This window comes from Chenopodium album, chromosome 8 (genome assembly GCF_948465745.1).
Source record: "Chenopodium album chromosome 8, dcCheAlbu1.1, whole genome shotgun sequence".
Lineage (NCBI taxonomy): Eukaryota > Viridiplantae > Streptophyta > Magnoliopsida > Caryophyllales > Amaranthaceae > Chenopodium > Chenopodium album.
In genome coordinates this window covers 3,596,182-3,616,431 of record NC_137841.1, presented here as the reverse complement: position 1 = coordinate 3,616,431, position 20,250 = coordinate 3,596,182, and the positions used below count along the sequence as shown (strand labels likewise).

Genomic DNA, 20,250 nt, shown 5'->3' with positions numbered 1-20,250 from the left:
AACAAACATGATGCATAAACTGAACTGAATATTTTATTAGAAAATTAAAATAAGAACTGAGCTGAAGTGAATATAACATGATGAAAACAAGCCCTTATACTCTACATTAGTGAAATGTTATCACACTATATGACTTGGAAATGACTCGACCTGAATATAACCCCCAAATTATTGACCTGAACCGAACCCGAACCGAACCCGACTCGAACCCTAGAATAGCCCTAACTCATTTTAAATTTTTAACCCAAATCAAACCTGACCTATTATTCACTCGACCCAAATGTAACTAGACCTGTTACTGACCCGACTTAAACCCGACAAGATGTATGACCGTAACCGACTCAAGCATGACCTAACTCGAATGCAACCCGCATAGATTACGATATTAACCCGAGTTGACCCGACCCCAGTGGCGATTCCAGGAATTGCTTGTTATGAGTTCGGACTCTCCAAGCAAATACCGGATATCAAATAGTATCATATAATTCAAAATAAAATTTGCATTTGCTAATTCGGGTGTGCACAATATATGTCATGTACAACAACAATAATAAAAAAAAAACACATAAAAAGTTTAACAAAATTACAATTAAACTCGACTTTCTACGATTTTTGCGATTTTGACACACGTTCTTTCCAAAAATACTCTAATCCTTTCATCTCCAAACTATAAAACACAATTCCAAAATATAATCTTCAATTAACAGTATAACTAAAAATATAATTATTCACGAATTGAAGGGTGTTAGACTGTGAGGGTGATGGGGTTTGTGGGTTTCGAACCACTGACTTTTCTCCTTAAAAGTAATGCTCTAACCAGCAGTCCACATGTTGTGTATTGTATTTATGTGCATAATTTAATATTTAACCCTTTATAAATTATTATTTTTTTTTACAGGAACTGCCCAACCCAAACTAACTCAATTCAAACCCAACCCGTTTATCCGAATTGACACCTTTCCCATGGCATGGCTAGCCCACACAAAAACCTAGTGGAACAAAATTGATCTTAAAAAAAAAAAAAAAGTCTGAACTCCATTGACACATATTGGACCTTCATAGTCCAGAAAAAAGAAAAAATAAAAAATAAAAATAAATCTGGTGCACATATATATTAATATATGATTGTGTCAAAAAAATAAATTAATATATGAATACAGAACACACTGGGTAGTTGAAATTTCTAGCCAAATTCCCCATTTCGTAACTTTCACAGTCAATTAAGAGAGAGAAATTCTCCAAACCTAACATTCCGCGCGTTTAATTGGATCATCAATTTCTCAAAATTCCCCCAAATTTGCTTATTCTTCCCTAGTAATTCTTCGATTTCATCGCTTTTACCCTAGTTTCAATTTTTGTCAGCAATTTTCAATTGATCTTCATGTTTTTTCTGATCAATTTCTGCTGATTATGAGAAAATTTCTTGAAATTTCCAGCATTTTGCTAATTTTGGATTCTAGTATGAATTGTTGATTGAGTTGAAAGATGGTTGTAGAATTCAATTGAGATTGGAATGGTAAATTAGGAGTGGAAATGAGTTCGCAGTCGCAGAGGCGGTTGGTGACTACTCGTGACTTGGTTGAAGAAGCTAAGAAGCGAATTGTCATTCTTTCGATATGTGTTGTTGGTCTTTCTTACCTCATGTCCTGTAAGTTCACTCAATCTTTGCTATTTCCAGAGTTTTTCCGCTTTCAATTAGCTTCTACTGATTTTTATTTGCTTGATTTTGTTGAGTAATTGTCGCTTTTAATGTTACTTCTATGTATTACTTGTGTGTTCGGAGTTTGGGACACTGCCGTGATTGTAATTCGTTTCGGGTTTAGTATTATACTGCTTATACTTCGTGCATTTTATGTATGATTGCATTTTACACTATGTTTCGATAGAGACAATTGGGGGAAAAGGAATAGAAGAGAAGAGAAGAGAAAAGGAAGGATACACCATCCTTTGTTTGGATACTTAATGCAAGGAGGGAAATGGAAGGACCCATTATCTTCCCCTTTAATAAACTGAATCCCTCCCTTGTTGGAGAGATTTGGAAGGAAAACATGTTGTGAGTTATTGCATCGGTGAAAAGGAAGGATACAACATTTTTTTGTTTGGATTCTTAATGCAAGGAGGAACGGGGAGGGAAATGGAAGGATCCATAATCTTTCCCCTTTAATAAACCGAATCCCTCCATTGTTGGAGATATTTGGAAGGAAAACGTGTTGTGAGTTATTGCATCGGTGATCAAAGTTGACAAGTAATTTGAGAATAGTGCATATTTTGTGATATGATGGAATGAAATACAAATTATTTAATTAAATATTTCGCGGATTATGAAAGTCTCATTCCAATTTTAAAGGTGTATTAGTTGTGACTAGAATTGGTTTCGGGTAGAATTGAAATACCCGGGAGAAAATCATTTGAGACGGAGAAACGTTACTTTATAGTTTGGAAATAGTGATAAGATAAGCCTTTACAATATAAAATCATGGATTGCAGGAAGCAAGATATCTAATTTTTATGTTCAATAGAGTTTATGTTAAATGATTTGCTCCATTTATCATTAATTGGGCATTTAATGTGTTTATTGTGTTATATGATGGTTGTATCTTTCGAATTTTCCTTCTATACTTTTACGTGTTATCGTTCATGGACGTGGATACTAGAGTATATAAATTGATTTACTGATTCATAATAGGAATTTTCAGATAGGAAAAAAAAAATTGACTAATTTCTGTTGGATGCTTCTAAGAAGTTTGATTCTTATGGTGAGTCTATGCAACTTAAGATTGTATTATTTTTATGGTATTCTTTTTATCACTTATTGAATTCTTGAATAGCTTTAGGATACCGAGCAAACTTTTTTGTTGCTTCCTAATGTGACATATTTGAACATATAATTGTTTTTATGCTATGTTGATGCTTTTTTCAAGGTATGTGATTGACCATATCTTTCTCATTCCTTTTACATGTAGCAAGACTAGCTTCTAAATATGTGTGATGCACGAGTTGAAGGAAAAAATAGTGTTTGGTTGTTGAGGTTCATAGTTATGGTAGTGGTTTTTTTTTTTTTAGTGATTATAGTTCAACTATTGAGTGTTAAATGAAATTGGTTTTTTCCAAAGTTATGTTAGGTTACTAAGTGCTGCTGTGCTGATTATTACTCCGTTTAACATAGTTGCACCATCTTGTCAAAAAAAAAAAAAAAAAAAGAAAAGAAAAAGCTGCACTATTTAAGATTATTATATAAAAAGTTACGGAGTATTTTGATTGGTCTTAATATCTATTCACGAAAAACTACTACTTTTACAAATTACAAACATATAATTAAATTCATGGAATATTAAAGGTCAAGTTGTGCATTGGCAAACGTAAAAGTCAGAATGGTGCATCTATATGCAAACAAGGATATAGTGTATAGTTGTCTCATTCAACTATTAACTTTAAGTATATATCCTAGGTGCCATTTTGTATACACTGTCTAAAAAAATGAAGAATAAGAATACATATGTAGATTGTTACCATATGTTCCATATCCTTTTTATTGGTTCTGTAAGTAACATGAGTATATTTCATAAGATTATTGTTTTGAAGCCATAATTCAAGCTGCTTTTAATAATTTAAATACAAGTATATAATTACTTAAATTTGGATTCTGTAATTTTAATATAACTAGTGATTTATACATATTACTCCATAATCTTGCTTGGCGTATATTGTAGATCAAGTTTAATACTTTCCTATTAATACTAATTTCTTACTTAATATCGCATGCAATATTGTCCTAACAAAAATTTCCTAGCTACTCAATATTGAAATACAATGGCATACTCTATGTTCTCAAAAAAGCTTCATATACGTATTTTTTTTTTTTTCCATATCCTCTCTCTCTTTTTTTTTGTTACACCCAAATATGTTCAAAATTGATTTTACAAAGCTTCGTGCCTATTTATGATACGACGTTTTCCTTTATTTCTGTTTATAAGTATCCAAGTTGTTCATTTTTGCTATATGTTCACGGATGGTTGTAAACTTTTGTCATGTCTCACCAGAATTAGATCAATTTTATTTAGTTGCTCTCTCATGTATACAGCAAGAGAGAGGTTCCCCCCCCCCCCCCCCCCCTCTCTTCTTCTATGGAGATTTACCCTTTTCTACTCCACTGCCAGCAAAACCCATCTTACGTGTGTTTGGAAAACTCATAATTATATTTTATCTTTCAAGGAATTTTTGTTGATAAGTTGTTTGAAATAAGTTTTTTCTAATAATACAACTTGATGACACTCTTCTTTGAGTAATAGTAGTTTAATATTTAGGCTTTTATCTACTGGGATGTCTTTGAACCAAAAGTGGTGCTTATGAGATTTGACACTATGGAAGTAACTTAAAAAGCTGATTTCACTCACTGGTAAATGCTTAGTTTTTTGAGCTTTGGAGAGGTTTTCATTTGATAAATCCTTTTATCCAACACTTTAAATTCCATTGTGACACCTCACTTATCCTGATCCACATATTTGTGTACTAAAATTGCAAGGAAAGAGGGAAAGCAAAAAAATAAAAAATAAAAAAAATCATGTGATATGTGCCAGAAGAGTGCTTGTGATAAGAGCTCATTCAAAATTAGCATGTAAGTAAATCTATAATATGTATTCATGCAATTGTGAATATGATGTGAAAGAACATGCAAAAATCTATTTAATCAATAGTATATTTCATATCTCTTGTCCAATTCTAGGATAGGGTCCCCAATCCCCGCACCCATAATTTAAACCTTGACATATCTGACATTTGGATGTGTACATAATGTATCAGTCACAACACTTGTACGGATGACTAACCTAGTTCTTAATGAAGAACTTCGTAGTGGATGCTGGAAGCTTAAATGTTATTGCTGTTACTAATTAGCAAAGTTGATTAAATCTTCATGTCATTGCTATGTATTTAAGCACACTTATATTCTGCTATTAATTGTTTTGCATTCTTAATGAAGTGACAAGCACCTCAGTTTGGGTGAACCTGCCTGCTGCGGCTGTCCTAGTCATTATCTTCCGCTATTTTTCATTGGATTTTGAGTCTCGGAGAAAAGAGGCAGCTTACAATAACAGGAATGCTGAAAAGAGTACAATCCAGGAGAAGCTTCTTGATGTACCTAAACCTGCTGTGAAGAAGGATCAATGGAGAGGGAAAGTTAATTCCCTTCCTGTTGAGGATGCAATTGACCAATTTACTAGACATATAGTTTCTGAATGGGTTACAGATCTCTGGTATTCTAAACTAACCCCTGATCGGGATGGTCCAGAGGAACTTGTGCAATTAATGAACGGCGTTTTAGGAGAAATTGCATACCGCATGAAACATATTAATCTCATTGATCTTCTGATGAGGTATTTACTTGCATCAACACTTTATGTATTCATGTCCGTAAATTTCAATAATAAACTGCAAATAATATAATATTATGTTGCAGGGATGTAATCCACCTGATCTGTAAGCATCTGGAGATTTTTCGTGTATGCCAAGCAAAGATTAAGAAGAACTTGGCGTCACTTTCTTTTAATCAACGGGATATGGAGCTAAAACTAGTCATGGCATCTGAGGATAAATTACATCCACTTTTATTCTCTACTGAGTCTGAACATAAGGTACTCTTCTCAGTGATGTATGTATATATCTGGTACCAAATTATCCAAAAAAGATTCACATAATGTGATAATTTACTATCTATGCAAACAAACCTTAACTTGTCGACAACTAACATTGAAATATGGACTTGCTGAACTCAATATCGGTTGTGTTGTAATACATATGGGTTGTAGCAGATGGCTAGAAATAGAATGGATCGTGGCTAACACGGTATGAAATTCTTCGAAGCATTTGCATTGATGGACTTAATCTTCTTGCATTTTTTTCAACATAATATAATTTTTCAAAACATCATGCTTCATAAACTTTATAATATATTAGCAAAACGTTTTGGCCAATCTGGCAAAAATAATAGATGTAACATTGAACTTGTGATGATACAGCGAGTCACCATTATTTAATAGATGACACGAGGAGGAAGATTTTGTTGCGGTGCTAATTTGAAACTGCTGAGTTTTAATTTCAAAGACTATCTTGTGAGTTGGGATCTGGTGTTTTGGGCTGTAGGAGGAGTTCTAGGCTTTGGGAAAGTGCTGTCAAAGCTGTTGCAGTTTCCTCAATAATCAATGTCCCTTTGACATCAAGTCATTCTGAACAAAATTGGCTGCATCTAAATGGTCGGATGCTCAAAGCTCTCCTAGAGTGACATATGGTTGTCCCTGAGAGGTTGTTTCCCAGGTGTACAATCCTTTAGTGGACTTTAGTGTTTTGAAGGCTTACACTGATGCCATGCTTTAATAGCAATTGCCAATATTTGTTATTTTACTCTATTGGTTATCTGCCTGACTTAATGTGTTAATAGTGAGTTTTGCTAACAAATTTATTATACTGAAATGGCGGATAACTTATAGAGGAGGTTGTTTGTATTGCTCGAGGAATTTTGTGTTTACCCTTTAGAGGTTATGGTTTTGCTGTCTGCTGCAGATTTGTTTCTAGAGTTTTGTAAGGGTAAGGATAAGAAGTAGTTGTGGCACAATGCTTTCATGACAATTCTGTAGTGTGTGTGGTTGGAATCTCACAGGTCCTTTCAAAAGTTTCCTTTTCTTTTGATTTGTTGTGAGATAGAGTCACTTATATAGTGTCGTCATGGGCTAGGTGGCTGGGGATTTCAAGACACATTCGATTAGGCAAGTTCAAAGAAATCAGGTTCATCTTTACTTAAATTTTTGGGTGCTGATATTGCCGAGGCAAAAAAATCACTTCCAAAGGAAAGTATGTATATGCTGCCCGTAATCTGTGAGAATCTAAATATGTCAAACTATTTAATTCGATGAAATACTTTGTTATCTTCTAATAATATTTTGTTGCCAATAACAACTTAATTACTTGATTCCTGCATACACCAAATCAGCAAATGATCTGCTTCTCCGCATATACTAAATTTCTAAATGTATGCACATATGCATTCTAATAATCAATACGAGTATCAAAACTTGATAAAAAATATGATGATTGCTATGGTTATAAAACCAAAACTTCCAACTGCTACAAAAATGGTCCAACATATATATATATATATATATATATATATATATATATATATATATATATATATACGGTCCAACATATATTATTTTTTAAAAGAAAAACAAAATGCATTGGATCATTAATCAACTGAAGATGGGGAAAAATCAAAGTTTAAATTATTAAGGTTTAAAAAATAGCAGATGATAAACATAACTAGTCATCATTCTCTGGAGAAATTTAGTGTATGTCCGAGGAGTTCTATATTATACGATTCATATGCATAATGCCAAAAGATGTACGAAGCAGTACTTAGTCAAATGTTAATGTCAAACTAAAAGAGTATATCATTAAAACTAATAATAAATTAATAACTAAAGGAGTATAAAGCCACTTACATGATAAGAAATGAAGAACAAATAATCTAGCCAAACAGCAGCATTAAGATCAATTGAATTTAGTGCCTATTCATCATGGGTTGGATAAAAATTATTTGACTCATGTATAGGCACTTGATACTTAAAACGTTTCAATGATGCTTCTACTATTTCAAATTGGGACAAGTCTATGATGGTGAATAATATATATTGCAGATTTTGATGAGAATAGTAGTTGGAGTTGGAAAGATTTTAATTGGAATATTTAGCTACTAACATTATAGGCAACAAATTATTTCACTGAATCAAATAGTTTGACATATTTAGATTCTCAAATATTATGGGCAGTAGGTAGATAATTTGTCTTTGAAGTGATCTTTTTCACCTTGGAAATATCAGCACCCTAACATTTTGTTTAGAGTACAGCTTGTCCTTATTCTTTTTACTATTCACTCTTTTAGATATTACTATAGTATTTATTTCTTATAATGAAATCTTGTTGAGATTGGGTCTTACCTAAAAAAACTCTATACTTTCATAATTATAGCCATGGATCTAAAGTAGTGTGCAGATAAGGGATGGGAAAAGATAGTAATTAAATTTTTGCAATTTTTACACTTTAATTGTAACTTATACATGATGAAGTGAAAGAAAATTCCTAATGGGTGAAAAAAGAGAAGTTGAGAGATTAGAGCTGGGATAGATATTCTTGAGGGCAGATTTGAGTCATGTAGTATGAATTACCATGTTATGCTGTATCCTTCTATTCTTGTAAGCCTTAACAATGTGAAAATTCTCTTGTACAACAGCAACAATATGAATAGTCATTCAATACTCCCCATGAATAAAACTTTCTTTTATATATGTTACTTAAATAGCTGGAGACTAGAGAGAAATGGCACTGCCTTAGTATACTCAAAAATATATGCCCAACTGTCCCATTGCATAAGGACTAAGAAATTGATTTCCTACAAAACTCATTAATTGGGGGGCATTGTGTAAATATAAAATCTTTTTTGTTTTTGGGGGGGGGGGGAAGGGAGGAGATGTTGTCTTGCTATTGTATTATCTTTCTTGCGGGACACAAGTCTTTTGTTTATTTTTTAAAGTTGAAATTTGTTCATAATTTGGGGGGTGGGGCTTGGGATCAAATATGCATCTCGAGTTTGCCATATGTATTTAAAAAATATATCATATAACTGGTTTTGCAGCGTAGGAAAGGATTTTGAAATTAATTTCCTACCAAACTCTTAATTATTTAAAAATTTTGTAGGCATGTGCAGCTAGAATTTTAAGGGATTGTCTGTTGCTGATTATCGTGGGATTGGGGGGCATTGTGCAAATATACATTCTTTTTGTGGAGTGTGTTGGGGGGTGGGGAGGGAAAGCTGTCCTGCTATTGTTTTTCTCTTTCTTGCATGACACTAGTCTTTTGTTTATCTTCTAAAATTGAAATTTATTTATAATTTGTGCTGGCTTTGGGGTCAAATATGATTTGCCACATGAATTAAATAAATATATTATATAAACAGGTTTTGCAGCACATAATGGATGGTCTTTTATCTCTTACTTTCAAACCTGAGGATCTGCAGTGTTCTTTCTTCCGTTTTGTTTCTCGAGAGCTTCTTGCTTGTGCTGTGTTTCGACCAGTGTTGAATCTGGCCAACCCAAGGTACTGAAGGAATTGAGCAGTTTGAAGATTGTATTATGTGTTTTGTTTTTGTTTATATGAGGATTTCTGGTTTGTGTTCCAGCGATGTGTATCAATCTCTCACAAACATCTCTTTTGCCGGATCTGCACTGTATTGTTTGTTGATGTTATGGTCATATTCTTACTTAATTTTGTTTTTTTTTTTTTTTCTTGATGCTGTTGTAGATTCATTAATGAAAGAATTGAACAAGTAGTGATATCTGCGAGAAAGAAAAATGGAGAAGCTGCATCAACAAATAATTCTTCGCTATCAAAGCAAAATGGAGGTACTTCTGATGACTTTTCTCCGTTTCCAGATCCATCTGTCTCGGGTGTTGAACTTGTTCAGCTTAAGAGCAGCCAGTCTACAAAGTCTATGGATAAACTTGACAGAGAGAAGGTGCATAGTGAAGATGCTTCTAAGGATCCTTTACTGTCAGTTGATACTCGATCTACCCGTTCTTGGAGTTCTCTGCCTTTAGGCTCTACAGCTGCTGCTGGTAATCATATTGATCGATCAAGCTCTGGAGGTGAATGGGGTGATATGTTGGATTATTTCTCTCGCAAGAAGAAACAGGCTCTTGCTCCTGAACATTTTGAAAATATGTGGTCAAAAGGGAGAGATTACAATGATAAAGACACTCAAACAGTGAATCATGTTCATCCAGAGTCTTTGATAAGGAGATCTGATGCAGTTAATTCTTCAAAAGCCTTTGCAAGACAGAAGGAAAGTGGACGGAATATTGCATCTGCAGAGAGAGGTAATATTCTTCCTGTTTCCAGTATGAGGCCCCAGTCTGAAACCATGTACATCCATGCTGATAGTAACATGTTGACTCCACCTCCTCTTACATCTGATGAAGATGATGAGCACAACATGTCTTTAGACGAGACAGATATGCTAAGCAGTAGTCAAAGTTCCTCAGGTGATGAAGAAAATAGAGTCACGGGTCTAGATTCTCCAACCACCAAAGTATGGGATGGTAGAACTAATAGGAGTTCCGGTGTCTCTCATATTCACCATCCACTCGAGGGATTAGAGGGAAAGAAGGGAAAGGGTAATAGAAGGCAGCACCAAAAATTGCATAGACAACAAAGTGGTCGGAAAAGGTCTAGATTAGGCAGTCAAAAGGTGCCATTGTGGCAAGAGGTTGAGAGGACAAGCTTCTTACCAGGAGATGGACAAGATGTACATCCTTTGAAACCTAACGAGAAAGATGATGACTCTAGTGATGATTATGACATGGAGATTATGGGTAGACTTCAGAGCGGAACTACTGCTTCTTCGTCTGCTTCATTATTACCTGGAAGCTTTACATCATCTGTTAGCTCCTCACAAACTGCATTCTTAGGTGATACATTTTTCAAGCTGAGATGTGAGGTATTTATGGTGATCACCGGCTTCTTTTTAGGGAATTATAAATATTAATGTATATACTTTTTGATGGCTATGCATTCTTTACAGGTTTTGGGTGCAAATATTGTTACAAGTAGCTCCAAAACCTTTGCTGTATATTCCATATCAGTCATAGATGCTGAAAGAAACAGTTGGTCGATCAAAAGAAGGTACTTAATACTTTGGATTGTGTCATTGTCAACTTTGCAACTCCTTTCATTAGCTAAAATAGTTTGCCTTTGATAGATATCGACATTTTGAGGAGCTACATCGACGTTTGAAAGAATATCCAGAGTATAATCTTCATTTGCCGCCGAAACATTTTCTGTCAACTGGTCTTGATGTGCTTGTAATTCAAGAACGCTGTAAATTGCTTGATCAGTATCTGAAGGTTTTGTGCTCTTTCCTCCTGTACCTTTTTTCTTGTGTTCTTCTGCCATTCATAATATTATCATTAGGTTGGAGTTTATTGCATAGATTGATTACTCAGATTTGTTACTTGGTTTGTTGGAGTAGCTTACCTAGCTGATTGCTATGTAATACAATGTCATCATGCTGGTTGTTGCAGCACACTATCTGCGACTATGCCTACATGTTTCGAGCAATAGTTTAACGAGGACTAGCGTCACACTGTCTCTTTATTTAAGCTCCTCTTGCTAAATCACTTTATTTCTAATCTTTTTCTTCGTTTAATTTTGTAGTAACTCTTTCATGTTTTTGCTTGTTCCTCAGAAGCTCATGCAGCTTCCAACTATTTCAGGATCGATTGATGTATGGGATTTCCTAAGCATTGACTCTCAGGTTTGCTATTTCTAAAACTTTGTGTTACAACTTGCCTTTATTCTGTGTATGAGCTCTTAAAACTTTTGTTGATTGTACAGACGTACACATTTTCCAGTGCCTTTTCCATCGTTGAGACATTTTCAGGTGAATTATTTCTTTATCAATAAAGTATATTTGACCTTTTTTTCTTCTCTAGATGTTCAGCACAAATGAGAAAAACTTTAGCTGTAATAGATTTTCTATTGCTCTTTTTATTTGGTGGGGGGGGGGGGGGGGAGGTTGAGATTTCTCACCTTCCACATCACACATTCTCATTTAGTCATATTTTTCAATAAATAACAAAATGATTAAAATCATATGTTCCACAGTTGTTGACATGTTTTGACTTTTGACACTATTTACAAACTCAACTTTGACTTGGTGTTGTGATTTATACTCCCTCCGCAAACAGTTATCTGCACCATTTGTACTTTTTACGGACTCCTAGGCAAAACTTCTTAAGCATGATTATTGAAAATTAGAAGGAGAGGGAAGGGATAATTAATCCAACACCCACACCCACGCAACCACCATCAATGACCTAGAACCACCACGCCACCCCACGAAACACCGGCACCCACACAACCCCCACCACAAACGCAGAACCGCCGACCTCAGACCACCGAAACCACCACGCGACCCCCACTCACGAACGCAGAACCACCGAACTCAGACCATCGAAACCACCACGCATTCCCCCATTCACGCAACCCCCACTCACGAACCAGCCCCACGAACTCAGGCCACTGACACCCACCACGAAACCCACGACCCCAGATCTTGAATCGAAACCCACCGCCCAACCCACGACCCCAGGTCTAGCCACGAAACCCACCACAAATCCCACGAACTTAAACCCCCTAAAATCCACGAATTCAGATTAGTGGTTGTGGTGGAGTAGTGGCGACGGAAAATGGTGCGGCAATCTAGGGTGTGGTCGATCTAGGGTGCGGCGATCTAGGATGTGGCCGATCTAGGGTGCGTATTATGGTGCGGCGGTCTAGTGTGCGGTGGGGTCTAGTCGGAGAATGGGGCGGTGATCTAGGGTCTGGTCGGAGATTGGCGTTGCGATGGGGTATAGTCGCGGTGTGGGTGGTGCTCTGGGCTCGTCTGGGCTGGTGGTAGCAGGTAGGGGCGACGTAGTGGCTGGGTAAGGTGGTAATTAGTTGGTAAGTAAGTGTAATTATTAGATGTTAAACAAAGTTTTAAAAATAAAGTAAGGGTAAGGTGGTCAATTTACTCTTTAAAATTTACTAAAAAAGGAAAGAAAAAATTTTGTTGCAGATAATAGAAGCATCCATTTATGGCAAATGTTGCAGATAACTGTTTGCGGAGGGAGTAGATAAGAAAAAACATGGTTATACTTATGTGGGATCTTGCTAGATTCTAGTGGTGATAAAAATCGGCTAGGCCTTAGTACAAAATCTTGTGCCAAAACCCGCTAAATAACGTTGGGCTTATCTAGCTGAAGCGGGCTTTTCAGGTTTTTCGGGCAGGCTTGAATACATTTTTAGGGTTGCCCGAACACAATTTTTTCTGGGGCCATTGTTGATCACCTCTACTAGATCTCTCTCATTGTTTATTTTCAAATAAATTCTTACTTATCAACTTGTAGAGACTTTATGATTGAATTTTATTGAATGGAAAAGAACCTCACTTTGTTTTCGTTTGATGTTCCTACTTTCCATTTTGAGGTGAATTAATTTGATGTATCCATTTAAAAAAAAAAATCTAATTTTGGCAATCATATTTTACCGTCCTACCCCACAATATTACACCTTTTCAGACTCTCTTTTACTTCATCAAAATTCTCTTATACTCCCACCTTTTTACACACCCTCTCTTACTTTATTCACCTTTTTTTTACACCCACTCATCTTTCACACTCTTTTACTTTATCTACCTTTTTCTTGCACTGATCCACCTTTTCCAACATTCTCTCTATACCGTTTCCTTATACCCACTCACCACTTTTAGAAACAAGAGTCAAGGGTTACATTTTCGAAAATAGATGGAGTAGTTAGTTTTCACTCTTGTAAAACAATGTGAAACAAAAATTATCCACCCTAACTTTTCATACTTTTCCTGACTACTTTTACTTGGTGTTGCTACTATGGATTATTTCAGTTAAGCCACAAGAAAACAGTGCGAGTATGTCCTGTATTGGTGGCCCAAAAGTGAATCACTTACAACCTAGGAGTAATCATGTGGAATCTGATAACAAAGATCAATTACCCCGAAAAAAGCCTGTAAAAGAGTTTGGGAAACTTGTGGAGAATTCAGGTGGAGATTCAGATAACAGAATTCAGAATATTGAAAGAAAGGGGAATGAAGGTGATCAGCGGCAAAATATTGGAAGAGAAGGAGATACGTCTGATGATCCAACGATTCCTATGGAGGTACTAACAATTGAACTTACTGACGTCTTTATTTAATCATCATTACTTTGTTTGGAAAAAAATTGAGTGAAAATCAAGTATGTTGCCGAGGAAGACTCGTATTGGTATTTTAAAACCGGCCTAGTTACTATGTTCTGCTATTAAGTCTGTGATTTTTTTTTTGGGTTCTTTCATTTCTTTTTTTTCTTTTCTTTCTATTTCATTGGTTCACTGACTGACTTCCTTTGATTTCAGTGGGTGCCACCAAATCTGAGTGTCCCCATATTGGATTTGGTAGATACTGTGTTTCAGCTGCAAGAAGGAGCTTGGATCAGGTATTCTAGGAATCTTATAATACTACCTTACTTTACTTTTGGGCCCAAGATTGTATGTTGCTTCATGTGTAAGCATATCCTATCCTATTTTTGTGCTATATGATAGGCGGAAGGCTTTTTGGGTGGCCAAACAAGTGTTGCAGCTCGGGATGGGTGATGCACTTGATGATTGGTTGGTTGAGAAGATCCAGCGTTTACGCAGGGGATCTGTAATTGCTTCAGGGATTAGACGAGTTGAGCAGGTAAGAAATTTTCTTCTTTTTATGTATCATGAACTTACAACATTTGTCTTAGCTTTTTTGAATGTTGTAATGTCTGTAGAATGATGGAAGAGCATTGGTTACAGATGCTTACTAATTCGAGTTCTGATAAGTTATTTCTTTAATCGTGTTTAATGAAATCTCAATGTCATTGTCCTAGTGTTAATTATGCGTGTGATGTAGGGATTCCTTGCCAATTTTGAAGCCAATGTAGGGCTAAAGTAGTGGAGCAGCCTCCTGTTCTTATTGTTGTGTGCTGTCTAACAAAAAAATCAACATTTTGTATTTCCTGGGATCACTCACTATAATCTCATCATGTTATTTTTTATCAATTGGTCTCTCTAAAGTAATAAAAACGTGAACCATTCTAATAACCACCACCACCTTGCAAGCATAGAGTTGTTTTTAAGCAAATAGGGGTGCTGATAGTAATTAGTAAGTTTGTAACCTTCATTCACTGTGATTGATAAAGCCAGAAAATAAGATAGCCTTTTGGGCCAGTAGTACTAGACACTAGAAAGTAGAAGGGTTAGTAATATTAATAATCAGGATTTTACCTGCCCTTTCTTTCTGGTTGGCAACTCCATGGCTGGCATGAGGATTGGATTGTTGTTTTCTTAGATTTCTTTGGCAACTCCATGGCTGAAATAATTGCTCGTGAATAAAGGGGGAAATATTGGAACTTGTTTATGTGACATCCAGTATATTAATAAGGAACTTCTTTCTGGAATAATGGCTTCCTTGTTCCTGCCTGTTTAATAACAAACCCTCAAGATCCTGGGTTCTACACCTATTACTTTGCAATAATCCATTAGTGCAAGGTTGCAGGCTCTTGCTGCTCTATCTTATGTACTCAATGGGTCAATCATCCTGTTTTGTGGTGTAATATAGGAATAGGTTCCACCAGCACCTCCGCTTTTTTCCTGGGATGTGCTTAACAAGTTCCCTATTAGGTAATTTAATGAGCATGGCTTACTTTGATGCAGTAATTATTTACAGATATATTAAACCGAATTGAATCGACTAAAGGACTCTTACTTACCTGGACTTCTGAATTTGTAAACGTGCTAGTATTCATATGCTACTGCTTATCCTGTCATTGCATTTTAAAAAATTGTGCAAGTCACGCAGAGCAGGAACATGCTAGGACAAGCTTATTGTATTTACTATATTACATTCTATGCAGCTTCTGTTTATTATAATATTGTCAACATTTTGTCAAGCTTCTATGGTGCGATTTTTGTCTGAAACTGGATAGAGTGACCTTTGCTTGTTCACCTGTCCACTGTATAAGCTTATAGCATGTATGAAAAGCATCTGCAGTTTGAGTTTTCTGTCTGTGAAATCAGTTAGGGTGAGTTCTCACCTGTTTTCTGTTATAAGGAGTAGCATATATGAAATGTGTAGGGAGAATTTTTACTTCTAATTTCCCAGTCCCCGGCGTCAAAATTATTATATGAGGTTCTTGCTCGATGCTAAGTATCATATTAATGTAGACCCATTTCCTCATATGCATGATAAGCTTCTCCCTGTGAATAGCAGGTGTTCCACTGTTTGAATTAGAGGCATTAAAGCAGTGTCTGGTAACGCATTCAAAGCTAATATTATCTTTCCTAATGTCAAATGTATTACATCTGAATATGATGCCACATTGCCACCTAGATAATAAGGCGGGGCCGTGGGAGAGATAAGAAAACCTTTCTAGTTAAGCATTGAGTACTTGAGTTTTCCTGCCATGATTTCTGCTACATTTTATACATATTTGACAACAAAATTCTGATTTATGCCAACAAATCTTTATGGTGACTTTAATACTGAAAATTTCTGTGACTGGTGGAGCATAGGGAATTGTTGAACATCATAGAACACAAATGGATCATTGGGTGGAACCAGCGAATTGAAATGTTGATACTAGAGTCCCTTTGGATACTATGTTTCCTGAGAAGTCAATCAACTAATCAAAGCCTTAATCCCATAAGTGGGGTTAGCTACATGAACCAAAAGTGATTATTCCGTATAGTCATCAACAAAAAACTTCCTTCTGCATCCCTCACAATCAAATACCTCATTCTCATGCAAATCCATATGCTTCATATCCTTCTTAACTCCTTCCAACCAAGTTATTTTCGGTCTCCCTCTAGTTTAATTTCTCCATGATCCCACTCTTCGTACCGGTGCACCCTGGGGTCTCCATCTTACACGCCTGAACCAACGCATGCGACTTTCTCTTAGTTTCCTCAAAATTCATGGCTAAAAATATTCATTGCTATTTTTCGGGCATTTTTTGTAAGATTGATATTGCATGTGTTTCTTTGAAACTACGTGTTCACGTGTTGTCTTTTGTAGTGTGGGGTTAAGATATTGATTCATACTGGATTGGGAGAGAAGGATGGAAGAATGGTAGGAAGGAAAGTGGTATCTGCCTAAAATAGGGTACAGTGGTAAGTGTTATCCCATATGTCTGCGCAGATTTTAGAATATTATTAACATCCTTTCTCCACTAGAAGGTGTTGGGTGCGGCAAGCCGCACCTAAGAATTTATGCGGCAAGTATATATGATATGTAGTATTTGGTGGAGGTTATGTATTATTTGATAGAGGATATGTATAACTTGTTGGAGGATATGTGTTATTTGATAGAGGATTGTTATGTACTCAAGTTGCGCAAACACTAATGTAAACAATTTGCACTAATTTGAGAAGGAAAGCTTGATGATTGATTACTAATTGATTGTGATTACAAACTAATGGGGGATAATAATAGCTTTAGCCTATCAATCTCTCAAGTAGCTTGAGGCTACCAATCTCTCAATGAGTTCACTCAAATTTCTGGATACCCTCCCTTGTTACTACTATTACTTACTTATACTAACAAGGCTAATGGTCATGAAGACCTTAAGACTAATACATGTGACTTTCTAACACTAAAATGGAAAAACCCATAGAATGACATAAAAGAACTTGGTTTGCTTGCTTTCCTTCTCTTTTCTTAATTAACTTTGTCATGTTGCCAATTGGTGTTGCTTCCCTATACTGCTTGCTGCCCTTCTTTCCCACGCCTCGAGTATACCCTCAAGGGTTGACTTGGGTCGTTGACTCGATCCATAACAAGGATACGTAAAGTTTGTTGGGGATATACATTATTTGTTGGAGGATACGTACAGTTTGTTGCCACACGAATTGTTTAGTGTGTCATTATGCCTGACCTATGAGGCAAAACTTTATTTACTTGTTTACGGATGAAGCTATCATCAGTGAATAATAGCAAGCTCTTTTTCGTTCCTCTCCGCTCCATTCTATTAAAAAAAGAATGAGTTTAGCTGGGCTTAGAATGTATGTACGATAGCTAGGAGAGAGGTGCCCAACAAGTGAAAGCAAGGTTATAAGCAACCTCTGGAATGTCCATCCAGAATTACAAGTGCAAATATTTCTGAATAAGATTAACAGGAAATGTGTCACCTCTCTTCAAAAACAATGGCCATGGGTTACGAATGATTATGTGTCTTCTGATTTACAGTCTATCTGATTTGCTGAAGTTGTCATCGTCTCTGTCATTAAGTAGATGTTTAACACTTGGAAATGAACTTTAAGACACTTAACACTTGGAAATAAACTTGTATGCAGATACTTTGGCCAGATGGAATATTCATCACAAAGCATCCTAATAGACAAAAACCACCTGCCACTGATAGCCCGTCTCAGAATTCTTCTCATGGCCAGCTTCCTGATAGGATGTCATCACCAAAGGCAGAGAATTTTGAGAATAATGCTGAGCTTCAAGAGGAGGAAGCTGATAGACGTGCCAAATTTGTCTATGAGCTAATGATTGGTAAGTTATATAATAGAAATGTATGAGCACACCTGGGTATTACCATGCATTGTGAGATGATCAATACCTGAATTTTTGTTTCAGATAATGCTCCTGCCGCTGTTGTAAGCATTGTTGGCCGTAAGGAGTATGAACAGTGTGCTAAGGATCTGTATTACTTTCTCCAGGTAATTTATTGTAGTTGGAGAAATATTGTTCGTGCTGTACATTTAATTTTAATCTCTCTTGCATCTTTGGCTGAGTAATTCTCCTACCCTGTATCACGAGATGCTCATTTTGTTCAGTTTGACCTAAAAAGTGAAAAGTATGACTAAACCAGGCGTAACGGTAGTGTGTGCATCAAGGCATGCTAATTTGTATTTCTGTGGACATGAGCATGTATAAAAAAATTAAAAAGACGGTAAAACCTTAATCTGTCTTTGAAGCATGAATTCCTCTGAATGCTTCAGTTTTTTTTTTTTTTTTTTTTTTTTTTTTTTCCCTCTGTTGGCTACTTTGCTATCAAGTCCCGTCGTCTCAACAACGCAGTTCATTAGTTCGCATGAAAGTTAAAGTCCACCTTTGAAATGGGGGAAGGTTTATATAATTATAGCAAATAAGTGGTTTTCATCACTTTCAGGATAATTCATCTATGCAAAACTTAAAAATAAGAAAGTAAATGAACTAATTAATATATCAAGGTTACTAAAAAAAATGATTGCTGAAGGACACTTCAATTTGACGAGTGGCTATAGATTGCCAGAACTTAGCCTTTCTCCATTCGACTTAGGGAAAGTATGCTCCTTGCTTGTCCTCTGGGGGTGGTTGATTTATGGGAGTTATCAATTATTATAGGTACTTTAAACCCTAAAATTGGCTTTTTAAGTAGAGGAAGTTGAATGATTGATTAATTGAATTGTTTTGTGGAACCAGTGACTCCATCTTGTTATCTGGGGTTACTTCCCAGTTCCCTCCGTTTCTCGGCTGTCTTGTTGTGTCATGTTGTTAAGCTTTCAGCTTTCTAATATTGTCAATTATAGCCTTAAGTTATATAATTGGATATTTGAGGTAAACTAAATATTTCTCTCTAATAAGATGTGTAATAAAAATATAAAATATCTTTTTGATTGTCATTTGGTATTTTGACTTACCTGAGTTACCTCTCCTGTGTGGTACTGCTTGTCCAGTGGATGTTATTTTTGCTGCTTTTGTGGGGTTTTATTATTTGAGAAACATCTACTAGTACATATGATGCATTTTATTATGGAATGAAATCTATAAACCATGTGAAATATTTAGCGTCGAGTAGCTGCACAAGTAATTGATTTATTAGAATCTTTTTTATCCTGTTCCTATTTCATCAATATAACAAGAGGACAACTGCAAGTTTTCTGATATTGTTTGTGCTTGGCAGTCATCTGTTTGTCTGAAACAGCTTGTCATGGATCTCCTTCAACTCGTGCTTTTGTATGCATTTCCAGAGCTAGATCATGTTTTTAAGCCGCTACATGAAGAAAAACACAAGTTTGGAGAATTCACGGCTGCTTGAAAGTTTTGCAAAAATCTGCAAAAAGCCGATACAAAAATATACCCGTTTGAAATATCAAGAATATCCGTAACATGTGTAAATCCTGATAGCACAAAGTGAGTCTCTAGTTCTTTCATTTATTGGACTGTTGAGTTCTGTAAATTTTGAGGATGTTTCAGATGAACCACAGCAAGTTGACCTTTACCCCCACAATGTAAGTGAAAGCCATTGATTGAAGCACTGAATTGTGCTTAAAAAGTGTAATGTAAATTTTGAATATGTTTCAGATACATCGCAGAAACCTTGTAGATCGATCACTAGATTCCGTTCCTGCTCCTATATAGGATTCATTTCCTCTTTAATGCAGGGCAAATTTTTAAATGTGCTGAACTAAACGTCGATGTTCAAGTTTTGTTTTTAAGCTACCACAGGTGATAACAATACTCCTACTCGAAGCGAATGACACAATTACATCTCCATTCTAGATACTTGAACAAAGTGATTTCACCTTTACCCATTGTAATACAAGAATTACAAGCACATAACAGCTTAATATGATGAA

At 35.8% G+C, this 20,250-nt stretch overlaps 1 protein-coding gene across 1 annotated transcript; it reads left to right on the top strand.

Moving 5' to 3' along the window:
* The first annotated feature begins 1,054 nt into the window (after positions 1–1,054).
* Positions 1,055–20,050, top strand: LOC145641606 (uncharacterized). Its single transcript, XM_081692458.1, has 15 exons — positions 1,055–1,648; positions 4,979–5,372; positions 5,456–5,630; positions 9,005–9,144; positions 9,349–10,543; positions 10,628–10,728; positions 10,805–10,949; positions 11,291–11,359; positions 11,440–11,485; positions 13,508–13,779; positions 14,014–14,093; positions 14,200–14,335; positions 17,977–18,181; positions 18,266–18,348; positions 19,575–20,050. Exons 1-15 carry the CDS (start codon positions 1,534–1,536, stop codon positions 19,707–19,709), a joined length of 3,291 nt encoding a protein of 1,096 aa, XP_081548584.1. The 5' UTR covers positions 1,055–1,533; the 3' UTR covers positions 19,710–20,050.
* Positions 20,051–20,250: the final 200 nt, after the last annotated feature.

Bases quoted from the DNA above. Each gene is read 5' to 3' on its own strand.
- LOC145641606 (XM_081692458.1), top strand. From the start codon at position 1,534: ATGAGTTCGCAGTCGCAGAGGCGGTTGGTGACTACTCGTGACTTGGTT. The intron at 10,544-10,627 runs GTATTTATGGTG...CATTCTTTACAG, and splicing joins TTTTCAAGCTGAGATGTGAG to GTTTTGGGTGCAAATATTGT. The intron at 11,360-11,439 runs GTTTGCTATTTC...TTGATTGTACAG, and splicing joins TCCTAAGCATTGACTCTCAG to ACGTACACATTTTCCAGTGC.